General features: G+C 45.9%; 2 protein-coding genes across 2 annotated transcripts in view; one reads left to right on the forward strand and one right to left on the reverse strand.

Annotated features, from left to right (window-relative positions):
• The window catches only part of Tmem45b (transmembrane protein 45b), a 45,177-nt gene that overhangs the window by 30,102 nt on the left and 2,094 nt on the right, over nt 1-12,981 (reverse strand). The gene's annotated exons all lie outside the window — the stretch shown is intronic.
• LOC134480154 (large ribosomal subunit protein eL21-like) lies at nt 10,027-10,733 on the forward strand. The gene has a single exon (XM_063266377.1). It carries the CDS (start codon nt 10,230-10,232, stop codon nt 10,710-10,712), a length of 483 nt encoding a protein of 160 aa, XP_063122447.1. The 5' UTR covers nt 10,027-10,229; the 3' UTR covers nt 10,713-10,733.

The raw sequence follows: 12,981 nt of genomic DNA on the forward strand, positions 1-12,981 counted from the left end.
TCTCCAGTACATTTCTCTAACACTGGGACAACAGCCAGATTCTGAAGTTGGGCTACACAAGGCTACCAGACTTCTCCCAGAAGACCCACAAAGGCTTCATTTTTATACATGGGTTCCCCAGCAACCTCTATTGGGACCACCATGAGCACCCTTGAAACCGTGGGAAGCACGGGCAACCTTTAAACAATGTAGCCACTTCCAGCAGGGTGGGGCCACAGCAACGCAGCTGAGTAGAGTAAATGTTACAGCTCTGCGGGGAAAGACTTCCTCAACAGAAGTGTTCCAGCTCCACTCTGGTAGGGGAAGGTCCCCCCAGTGCAAGAATAACAGCTCTGCTCCGAGAGGTATCCTGGTCATTGGCAGCCCGGGAACACCACAGAGTCACACCACACAACAACCTCACATGGGAAAGAAAAATCCCAGGTGAGGAGGGTGGCTGACTCCAGGTGGGTGAGAAGGAACAGCAAACTGAGCGGAAAGCAAACTTTATAGGTTTCTTTCTGGGGGCGGGGTGAGCTTTCCAGGAGGCTTGGGATTGGTGGGATTTTGTGGCCCGATTTTGGGGCAAACTCAGGGATTAGTGGGATTCTTTTTCTTGGCCCTGGTTTTGGCTTGGAGTCAAGTCAAGGACAGGGTGTTCTTTCCCTGCCCCCTTAACCCCATAGATTGCCTCAGCTATCACAGAAAACTGCCTAGCAGACGGAGTGAGACTCCATAAGGGAACAGAACTAGTTAAAAATCAGTGAGTTTAGCTCAGAGCAGAAAGACTGAAAAAATAACACCCAGGCAAGAGATTTCATTGGAAATGTTGTATCTCCACTCAGCCCTAATTCATACTTTGGGACAGAGGAACTAGCACTTTCCCGTCCCGATCAAACACTGCCTTTAAAAAAAAAAAAACAAAACTAGTATTGCCCTGATATCAAAAAAGAACTAGTGGCAAGTTTCCCTGATGAACATAGACACAAAAATTCTCAATATAACACTTGCAAACTGAAGTCAAGAGTACATCAGAAAGGGCATTCCCCATGACCAGTTTGTCTGTAGCCTATTGGTTCAGAGATCAATAAATGTAACCTATTAATACGTGTAATCCACCATATAAATGAACTAAAAACAAGTCACATGATCATCTCAATATATTCAGAAAAGACCTTTGGCAAAATTCAACATAACCTTGAGAGGGAAACCCTCGAGAGACTAGTGGTGGAGGGAGCATATCTCAACATACTAAACATCATATACATCAGGCCTATAGCCATAAAGATCATGTACATCAGACCTATAGCCACTGCCGTGTTAAATTGAGAGAAACTGAAAAGCACTCCCACTGAGATTGGGATAGGACAAGGATGCTCACACTGGTCATGTCTATTCAATACAGAGCTTGAAGCCTTAGCTAGAGTAGTTAGACCAGAGAAACACACACACACACACACACACACACACACACACACACACACACACGGGGATACGAATAGGAAAGGAAGAAGTCGACTCGTCCCCATTTGCAGATGATATGATTCTGTATGTGAATGGTCCTCACAACTCCAGAAAACTACTAGAGCTGATGGATGGTTTCAGGCAAGGGGCAAGTTGCATAATTAACATATCTGAGTCTGTGGCCTTCTTAAATACCAACGACAAAAACTTTGAGAAAGAAATCAGGGGCATAATCCCATTCACAAGAGCCTAAAAAGAAAATTCCTTGAAATAGGTGAATTACTTATAGATGAAAATTATAAAACACTAAAGAAACTGAAGGAGCAGTCAGAAGATGGAAAGACTACCCACTGTCACGGATTGGTGGGATTAATATTGTGAAAATGATCATCGTACTAAAAGCAGTCCACATATTCAATGTAATTCGCATTAGAATTCCAACTGAACTTTTCGTGGGGAAAAACAATCTTAAACTTTTTATGGGAGGCACAAAAGATGGCAGATAGTCAAAACAGTCTGAAACAGTAAACACTGCCAGAGGTGTCACTACCCCTGACTTTGAATTAGTCAGAGGAGGCTAGGCTGACTCTATGACAGGTTTCAAATTAGCAGCTTAGGAGACGAGGCCTAAGAACTGGGCAAATCCAGGCCAGTTCAGGCAAGTCAATTACTAATAGAAAAAACCCAGGCTCCAGCCTTCACACCCAGGCAATGGTTCTGGAATGCCTAGAGACAGAGTAAGATGAAACTCATCTACCCTGGAACTCCACTGTGCTTTAAATGGAGCTTTCGAGCTCCCTTGATTGTCTATCTCAGTAATGGGAGACCCCAACATGCTGAATTTCTGCAGAATAAAACACTCTTTGGGAGTCTGTTCCTGGTTTCCTTTGGGTGAAGATGTAGAACTCAGCCTCCTCCTGCACTATGCCTGCCTGGATGCTGCCCTGCTCCTGCCTTGATAATGGACTGAACCTCTGAACCTGTAAGCCAGCCCCAATTAAATGTTGTCATGTATAATTATATATATGTGTGTGTGTGTGTGTGTGTGTATGTGTATATGTGTATATATATATATATATATATATATATATATATATATATATATATATATATATATATATATAAAACACTCTTTGTGTTTACATACTGTTTGAGTCCAGGGTGTCATTCTTTGGCAAATCATAGAGCCTTACATTTGGTGGATGTGTCCAACTGTGTGTGTTCTCTGTGTTTTTTTGTCCTTTTTCTTTGATTGCTAGGATGGGACAGGCACAAAGCACCCCACTGGGCTTGGTCCTGAACCATTTTAAGAACTTTTGCTGAGTTGTAAAAGACTCTGGTCTAGTTGTTCATCCCTGCAAACTAACTATCCATCTTTTGCAGGAATGAATGGGCCACCTATAAAGTAGGATGTCCTAAGGAGGGGACTTTCCATCTTCCCATCATTTATAGGGTAAAGGTTTAGTTTATGAGAGCTGGGGCCATCGGGACCAAATGCTATGGGCCCCGCCACTCCCCACTCTTCTTCCTCTAAAGGAGGGTCAGCCCTTTCAGTTTCCAAGGAGGATCTCTGTCCCCCTCCTTATGACCCTGCTCCTGCTGCCCCTGCTCCTCGGCAGCACAGGTGGAGGGAGAAGCAGCCTCTGACACCCCTGACTGTCCTGACTCCACTTGGAGTCCACATCATACTTGGTACTGCCCAGAGGGCTGACTCTACTACGGCCTAGCCTTACTCCTCCAGGCTATGGGACCCCTAGAGGCTCAGGGGAGACAGTTCATGACACGCTATTTGCCAGTAATGATCTTTACAGTTGGAAGTTGCAGCCTCCCCATTTTTAGAAAGGCCATCAGCTCACACAAGTCCTCTAGACTCAATCATGCTCACTCACTTACCCACTCGGGATGACTGTCAGCCACTGCTGACAGGTCCTCTTCACAACAGGACAGAGAGGATCATGGGAGCAAATGGATTGTCCACTCAAGCCCAGGCTGAAATGGATGCAACCTTTTCTTTGACTGGACCTGACTGGGTCTACCACCAGATTCTGATGGGGGGCCTCTGAGAGGACGCCAGATGACCCACAAACTTGTCCAAGGTGAGCCAGGCGATGCAGGGAAAGAATGAGAGCCCCAGAGAACATCTAGAAAGACTTTTTGACGCTTATAGGACCTACACTGCTTTTGACCCAGAAGCCAGAGAGCACCAGTCAGCTGTGAATATGGGTTCTGTTAACCAAGCTGCCCCTGACATCCGTTGGAAGCTTTAGATACTGGCACCCAAGAGCCAGCCTCTAATTGCCTTTGAATGGCAAGACTTGGACAGAGGCTTCAAGCAATAACTAACTTGGATATGCTTGCCTCAAGGATTCAAGAACTCACCCTCCACCTTTGAGGAGGCACTGCATGAGGACTTGGGTGAGTACTGGCTGGCCCACCTCCAAATAACTGTGCTCCAGTAGGTATTGCCAGGGGGTCCCCAACTTGGAGACATGCCAGGAGGCCACATGAGACCTGCTGCAGGAGCTGTGTCAACTTGGCTACTGAGTGTCTGCTAAGAAGGCCCAGCTTGAGGTCACCTGTCTAGGATACATATTCGGGGGAGGGGGCAGTGGCTAACGCTTGCTGGCAGACGCTTGGGAAGTTAACCATCTTTAGCATTCCAGTTCCATCAACCCAAAGCCAAGTACAGGAATTTCTGGGATCTGCAGGTTTTGTAGACTTAGGGTTCCAGGGTCCACTGAGGCTACCAGGGGCCAAGAAGAGAAAATAGAATGGACCTAAGATGGACATGGCTTTTAAGACTCAAGGAAGAGCTCTGTTGGAGGTTGTGGTCTTCCTGGACAGTCACAAACCTTTCCACCTGTATGTAGATGAGAGAAAGGGGAGAGCAAAGGGGGTGCTCACCCAAACTTTGGGACCTTGGAAAAGACCTGTGGCTTATTTATCTAAGAGGCTGGACCTGGTGGCCCAAGGATGGCCAGCCTGCCTCTGGATCATAGCTGCCACTGCCCTGCTAGTCATAAATGCTGACACAATAACCACGGGGCAGGAACTTGTTATTGCCACACCCCATGCTATTAAGGGGACCCTCAAAGATCCATCCAGCCAGTGGCTGTCCAACACCAGACTTGCACTTTCAGGCTTCACTTTTGAATCCCCCTCACATAAGATATAGCCCATCATCTGCCCTAAACCCAGCCACCCTGCCACCTGACCCATCCTCAGACGGGCAGCATGACTGCTCTACAGCTCTGGGCCACATCCAGAACATCATGCCGGACTCGACCTACCCTGGACAGATGCGGAACGTATCTACTTCACAGATGGGAGCAGCTTCATCCAGAGTGGAATCGGGTCTGCAGGGGCAGCAGTAATGGACGTGGACTCTGTTATGTGAGCAACTGCTTTGCCGCTGGGAACTTCAGCCCAGAAAGCCGAACTAAAGGCTCTAACCCAGGCTTTAAAACCAGCAAAAGGAGCCATAGCTAATGTTCCCACTGACAGCAGATGGGATTACTGAGTGCTGAAGGAAAAACCATCAAGAATAAGGAAGGGATGTGTACTTTATGGAGGCATCATGGCTTCCTCTCAAAGTGGCCACAATTCATTGCCCCCAGGCATCAGAAAGGAACACCAGAAATAGCCCGAGGGAACAGGCTAGCTAATAAAGCTGAAAGGGAGGCATCCCAGGCTTCCACCGCCAACATCCTGGTAGTTGTGCCATCGCTGGGCTCCCAGCCATCCCTGAGTATACTGCTGAAGACAAACGGCATCAGGGGAAATGCCCAGGGGTTTACAGAAGAGATGATGGCTGCTGACCTCGGAAGGCTGCACCACCCTACCCAAGGAGTTTGCTAAGCCACTCATTCCTCAGATCCATCAAGTTTCACACCTGGTCACAGAAAGCTGAAGAGACTTCTGTGAGGGGCAAGGTACAAAACATTTGACTTAGGACACTTGGTTGACCAGGTGCTCTCAGACTGAGCCACCTGCCAGGCTGTGAACCCCTCAGGCCCCAATCAGGGAGCCACTCCAGGAGCCAGAATCAGGGATTAACAGACAGGGGCTAATTGGGAAATTGATCATACAAAAATAAAACCAGGAACATACAGATACAAGATTTGCCAGTTTTTATAGACACCTTTTCAGGATGGATAGAAGCCTACCCTCCAAAGAAGGAGACTGTCAATGCAGTAGCAAAGAAGCTTCTGGAAGACATCATACCCAGGTATGGTCTGCCTACCCTGCTTGGGTCTGCCAATGGACCAGCATTCATCTCTCAGGTAACTCAATCTCTAGCACAGGTTCTGGGGACCAGTTGGAAATTACATTGTGCACACAGACCCCAGAGTTCAGGGCAAGTAGAGAGAATGAATCAGACCCTGAAGGAGGCCTTGATCAAATTAACCCTTGAAACTGGCAGTGACTGGGCATCTCTCCTACCTTATGCCTTATATAGGGCTAGGAGCACCCCCTATACTTTAGGTCCCCCCACCTGCTTTTTGAGATCCTATATAGGGGGCCCTCTCCCATGCTGCCTGACATCCAATCTGATATTTTAGCTGAATAAAACCAACATAAGTTTTTAAAATCTTTGGAAGCCCTCCACAGGGTCCAGAAGCAACTCTGACCTGCCATGTGTCAGACTTATGAGTCTGCTCCTCCCCCTAACCCCCATAGCTTTGAACCAGGTGACAAAGTCTGGATTAAGAGATCTAACCACAAGACTCTGGATCCTCACTGGAAACGACCCCACACTGTGATCCTGACCATGCCTATGGTTGTTAGGCTGACAGGATCAGGACCTGCATACACCACTCCCGCATTAAGTCTGCTAGGAGAGAAACATCCGGTAGTTGAGGTCCCAGCAGAGGAGACTTCCAGGGGAACGGGCACAAGATGGAAGGTCACCCCACACCCTGTTGATCCCCTGAAACTGTGACTCCAGCGCTCCTGATCCTGCTTGAGTGCTGCTTCCGCTTAGCTGCACCAGCCACCAGCCCCCCTTACTATCTGGGTACCTGCAGGGGGCGATGCAACAACCTGGTCATCAAGTTCACAGTGGCTGGCAGGAAGGCTGATGGGACAGCAGGTTCTTAACTCCTGTCTCCCCAGACTTAACACAGAAGTGGTGGTTACCAGACAGGGACTCTGCATTGGAAGTAAGGTACCCTCAGCCTCTTCCCACCTCTGCAGCTGCACTGTAACCCCCATGGTTGCAGGATACATGCAGAGAATGCTTGGTGGGCTTGTACCTCAGGGCTTACCCCATGCATTTACGGAAATTCGACTGGGAACTTTTGTGTTCTAGTACAGCTTGTACCCAGAGTGACTTATTACTTTGGGGAGGATGTCTACAACCAGCTAGCACCTTCAAACAACCAGGTTAAAAGGGCGTCCATTTCTGCTGTGTTTCTAGGTTCTGCCCTTGGCATAGGGCTGGCCAGAGCTGCTAGTATAGGGGTCTCAGCCCTAATACTCCAAGATAAATATTACAAAGCCCTATGAATGGAGATGGATGCAGATATTCATGAGATGGTTATAGGAGTACACTGTTGCTATCTTCAGTCACACCAGAAGAGGGCATCGGATCCCATTACGGATGGTTGTGAGCCACCATGTGGTTGCTGGGAATTGAACTCAGAACCTCTGGAAGAGCAGCCAGTGCTCTTAACCGGAAGATGGAAAAGTTAATTATGGCCTTGCAGGAGTCCCTATCCTCCCAGGCAAAAGTCTTACAGAAAAGGTCTAGACTTGCTGTTCCTCCAGCAGGGAGGACTCTGTGCAACCTCAGATGAGAAGAAATCTTGTTTCTATGTTGACCACTCAGGAGTGGTCAAAGAATCCATGGCCTTTGTCAGAAAGAGACTACAAGACAAATCCCACTGGTGTTAGCACATAACAATTATAATCAATAATTGTTAAGGAACAGATTTATTAAACATCCCAAGGATTCGAGGTGACCCAAAACTGAAGGGGGAAATGACAAGGCTATACTGACTCCATGACAAGCTATAAATTGGCAATTTAGGAAACTAGACCTAAGAACTGAGCAAGCTCAGGCAAGTCAATTACTTATAGAAAAAGCGAAAACAAAAAAACCCTGGGCTCCAACCTCTATACTCCAGTAATGGTTCCAGAATGCCTAGAGTTAGAGCAGGGAAAGCCCATCTACCCCGGGGTCCTTGAAAATAGTTTCCAGCCTCCACGCCCAGGTAATGGTTCTGGAATGCCTAGAGATAGAGTAAGATGAAGCTCATCTACCCTGGAACTCCAGTGTGCTTTAAATCGAGCCTGTGAGCTCACTTGGTCGTCTCTCTATCTTGGTAATGGGAGCCCCCAGTGTGCTGGACTTGTGCAGAATAAAAGACTCTCTGCGTTTGCATATTCTTCGAGTCCGGGGTGTCATTCTTTGGCGAGTCATGGGCCCTTACAGTGCCACAGTGATGAAAACAGCTGGATACTGCCACTGAATAGGCAAATTGGTCAAAGGAACTGACTGAAGACCCAGATATTAGTCTAAATACAGTTAGCCACCTAGTTTTTGACAAAGGTAACAAAAATGCACATTGAAGAAAAGACAATCTCTTCAAAAAAATGACACTGGGGAAATTGGACACCTACCTGTAGAAGACTAGAAGTTGACTCTTTTAAACTTTTGGCTAAAGGATTATTTTATTTTACATGTATTAGTGCTTTGCCTGTGTGTATATGCATCACCTCCATGCATTGCCTGCAGAGGCCAGAAGGGAGCATCAGATCCCCAGGAACTGGAATTATGGATGGTTACCAGCCACCCTGTGGGTGCTGGGAACCAAACCCCAGTCCTTCACAAGAGCAACCGGTGCTCTTAACTTCTGAGCCATCTCTCCAACCCCGAAGGTTCATTATTTCTCATCAAGTACAAAAATGAATTCCACATGTACCAAAAGCTTGGAAACTATAGCCAAAACTCTGAGACTTCTAGAGGAAAAAGAAAGAAGCAAGCCCACTTCAGGATATAGACTCAGGCGAAGCCTTTCTACAGGATCCTGGCCATGCAGCAAATAAGACCAACAACCAACGTGGGGCCTCATGAAATTAAAATTTCCTGTACTATGGAATCAGTTGTTAACCAGATGAAGAGATAGCCTAGAGAATGGGAAAGAGAATCTTTGCCAGCTGTACGTTGGACAGGCGATTAATATGTGGAATGTAAAATAAATACATAAACAAGCATAAAGCAAACAGTTCGATTTAGAAAGTGGACTACGGAGCTGGACAGAGTTCCCAAAAGAATAAATGTAAATGACTAATACACATTTTTAAGGCACCTCCAGCACTTGGAGAAATGAATGTTAAAGCTTACATGGGGCTGCTGTCTTGTCCCATTCAGGATAGCTAAGATCAAGAAAAGAAAACAAAACAACAAATACAGCAAGGCTATGGGGAAAGGAAAATGCGTATCTGCTGTTGGTAGAGTGCAAATGGGTGAAGCCACTTTGGAAGTCAGTACTCAGGCTCCTCAAAAAACTTGAGAGAGATGTATCATATGACAAGGCTATACCACTCCAAGGCATAGACCCAAAGGCCTCTCCAAACCAGTACAGGGCTACTTGGTGTTCTAATCACTATAGCTAGGAAATGGAATGGACTCAGCTAGATGCCCTTCAACTAATGAACTGCGTAATGAAAATATGTATATATACATGATGGAATTTTATCCATCTGCAATAAAAATGAAATTATGAAATATACAGGAAAATTTATGAAACTGGAAAGTATTAGGTTGAGTCAGGTGACACAGGCCTAAAAGGACAAATGCTACATGCTCATACTCATATGTGGATTCAGCTTAGACGTAGGTTTGCGTGCATAACTCTGGATGCCTGTGAAAGCCAGGATACTAGAAATGAGCAATTGCACAAGGGTTTGGGAGAATCTCAAAGTAGAACACAGGTGGTATGAAGGGATAAAGGAGAATAATGGAAGGCATTAATTAAGGGGAGATGCAATTGAAGAGGGAAGGTTGTGGGAGGGATAACTAACACTAAGGAGGTTTGAAAAAGCCATATGGAAACCTACTATCATATAAGCCCATTGGAAAAAAAAAGTTTGAATAGAAGTACCTTAGAGGGAACAAAACAAAACTCACAGGAGGAAATATGGAGGCAAAGTGTGGAGCAGAGACTGAAAGGCCATTCAGAGACTGCCCCACATGGAGAAGTAAGCATCCTACATACAGCCACCAAACTCAGACAATATTGTGGATGCCAAGAAGTGCATGCTGACAGGAACCTGTATAGTTGTCTGCCGAGAAGCTCTGCCAGAGTCTTACAAATACAGATGCTGGCAGCCAGCCGTTGAACTGAGAACAGGGTCCCAATGGAGGAGTTAGAGAAAGGACTGAAGTAGCTGAAAGGGTTTGCAACCCCATAAGACCACAGTATCGACCAACTGGACCCCCCATCCCCAGGGAGCTAACCAGAGCTCCCAGGGAGTAAACCACCATTCCAAGAGAACACAGGGACAGACCTATGGCTCCAGTTGCATATGTAGCAGAAGCTGGCCTTGTCGGGCATCAATGGGAGGAGAGGCCCTTGGCCCTGTCAAGGCTTGATACCCCAGTGTAGGGGAATGTCAGGGCGGAGAGGTGAGAGGGAGTGGAAACAGGGCTGGGGTTCGATAGTGGGTTTCTGGAGGGGAAACCAGGAAACGGGATAACATTTAAAAGGTAAATAAAAATGCAATTAAAAAATAGGAAAAAGCTTTCCTCCGGGGCAGCCATCTTCCAGTAACTTGCCAAAATGACGAACACTAAAGGAAAGAGGAGAGGTACTTGGTATATGTTCTCGAGACCTTTTAGGAAACATGGAGTCGTTCCTTTGGCCACATACATGCGAATCTACAAGAAGGGTGATATTGTAGACATCAAGGGAATGGGCACTGTTCAAAAAGGGATGCCCCATGAGTGTTACCATGGCAAAACTGGAAAAGTCTACAATGTCACCCAGCATGCCGTGGGCATCATTGTAAACAAACAAGTTAAAGGCAAGATTCTGGCCAAGAGGATCAGTGTGTGGATTGAGCACATCAAGCACTCAAAGAGCAGAGACGGCTTCCTGAAGCGGGTGAAGGAGAACGATCAGAAGAAAAAGGAAGCCAAAGAGAAGGGCACCTGGGTTCAGCTGAAACGCCAGCCTGCGCCACCCAGAGAAGCCCACTTTGTGAGGACTAATGGAAAGGAGCCTGAGCTGCTGGAGCCCAGTCCATACGGACTCATGGCCTAATGTATACAAAGGAAATAAAGAACCTGGACTTCAAAAAAATGTATCTTTTTTTTATAATAAATGTATCATTTTCTGTGATGTAGCAAGATCAGTAGCCAACTATATAAATAAATCCAGTACTAAATACAAAAAAAAAAAGCACCCTAGATGGTGGGATAACACTCCTTCTAGAAACAATGTTATTAAACAAAAGCCCCAGTGCCCAATATGGGATACCCTTTGTGCTGTTAGGCAGGAAAATAGTCCCTAAAACAATACAAGCTATGCCACTGCTTTTGATTATCCATTAGAATGTGATGGAGAGACCCTATTGCTGCAGACATCATGCGCTTGGTCATAGGATATTCAAGTCAGTACTGGCCTGGATGTTTTCTCCTTGCTGGCTAGCTTCCACAGTGCTGGAAAGCTCTATGCATTCTACTAGGGGAGAGAAGTCCTCGACAGTTTTGTTCAGCTGTGAACTCTTAAGAGCAACAGTAATGATTGACCTGGGGATATTACCGGTGTTGCCATAGTGGCATGAGTGCTAGAGAGGTGACTTGCTGCTTTTTATCAGATGTACGGCCCACTCCACAGGGGGAGCGCATGCTTGGCATCGTAGCCCTGGTCAGGAACCTAAGCCCTAGGGGAGAGCCTACTGCTATTAATATGCCGAATATAAAATCAATTGCCTTCCAAATACCTTTATTCATACCCATAAGTTAATGCAGCTCTCAGCCCTCATCTGAGAAGCTACTTCAGTGATCTGTGACTAGTGAAGAGACACACGATTGGTTAAGATACAAAGAATAAACGACCATGGGGCTGGAGAGATGGCTCAGCAGTTAAGAGCACTGACTGCTCTTCCAGAGGTCCTGAGTTCAAATCCCAGCAACCACATGGTGGCTCACAACCATCTGTAAAGAGATCCGATGCCCTCTTCTGGTGTGTCTGAAGACAGCTACAGTGTACTTATATATAATAAATGAATAAATCTTTAAAAAAAAAAAAGAATAAACGACCATGAGGTGCTCGGCATTAAATGTGTGTCTGTGTAACCTCCTCTCTCCCTGCCCAGGGTACTGGGGACATTGTAGAAGAAATGGCAGAAAGTTTGTAAGAGCCCAAGGTTAGGGAGAGCTCTGAGAACTGATTTTTTTTTTCTTTCTTTAATGGCTGCTACTCATGAATTCACAGCAACTGGTTGGTTATCTGTGTGAGACTTGAAGACCTGCACGAGATCAAGACAATCAGCATTCCAGAATGGACAGCAGAGGGACACGTGAGATACCATCCTTGGCTGAGGAGCTCTTGGCATTCGAAGGCTCCTGGGTTACTCTTGGGGAGGGACAGTCATTTCTTTCCTTCAGGGCTGTGGCTCATGGTAGATTGCTCATATACTCCAGGGGACGGCTCCGCAGTCATGGGTGTGGTCGGAATACCGATTTGATTTAGCGTTTTTTCTTTTTAAAGGAGATAAGAGATGAGATTGGGAGGGAAAATATGTGTGTGTGTGTGTGTGTGTGTGTGTGTGTGTGTGTGTGTGTGTGTTGTAGTGCAGGATGAGTTGGAGGGAGGAAACTGTGGGATGGATATGACCAAAATACATAGTATATATTTGTGAGATTCTCAAAGAATAAACAATATATATAAAAATAAATATGAATGTTTAGGAGAAACAAATTATAATCTGTCATAAAACTTATAAAATAATAATACAAAATTACCTAGTATGAACTGTGGTATTCTGGAAAACATTTTATTTATTTATTTATTTATTTATTTATTATACTTTTAATACACTGTAGCTGTCTTCAGACACACCAGAAGAGGGCATCAGATCCCATTACAGATGGTTGTGAGCCACCATGTGGTTGCTGGGATTTGAACTCAGGACCTCTGTAAGAGCAGTCAGTGCTCTTAACGATTGAGCCATCTCTCCAGCCCTCTGGAAAAACATTCTGATTGGAGCCCCGGCTCTACCATTTCATAACTGGACAGCGCTGTCCAGGTACAAAATGGCTTGATTTCTGTTTCTTTGCATATGGAGGAGGGACCCTACTTTTATCTCCCAGTGCATTAATCACTCTGTGGTCTATGCAAGATACTGATGATGCCTCATGAAATCCAACTCCTGGCAGCAGAACATTGTGGCTTGCCGTGACAGTGTCAGAATAACTCTGCACCACGTACAGGTACCTGGCTGATAGACCTTTCCAATTTTCTTCCGGCCTCAGAATATAAGCCTTGTGCACATCTACTTTTAAAGGGTGTCAGTAAAAAAACCCCA

The sequence above is a fragment of the Rattus norvegicus genome, chromosome 8, assembly GCF_036323735.1.
Source record: "Rattus norvegicus strain BN/NHsdMcwi chromosome 8, GRCr8, whole genome shotgun sequence".
Taxonomy (NCBI): domain Eukaryota; kingdom Metazoa; phylum Chordata; class Mammalia; order Rodentia; family Muridae; genus Rattus; species Rattus norvegicus.

Bases quoted from the DNA above. Each gene is read 5' to 3' on its own strand.
- LOC134480154 (XM_063266377.1), top strand. From the start codon at position 10,230: ATGACGAACACTAAAGGAAAGAGGAGAGGTACTTGGTATATGTTCTCG.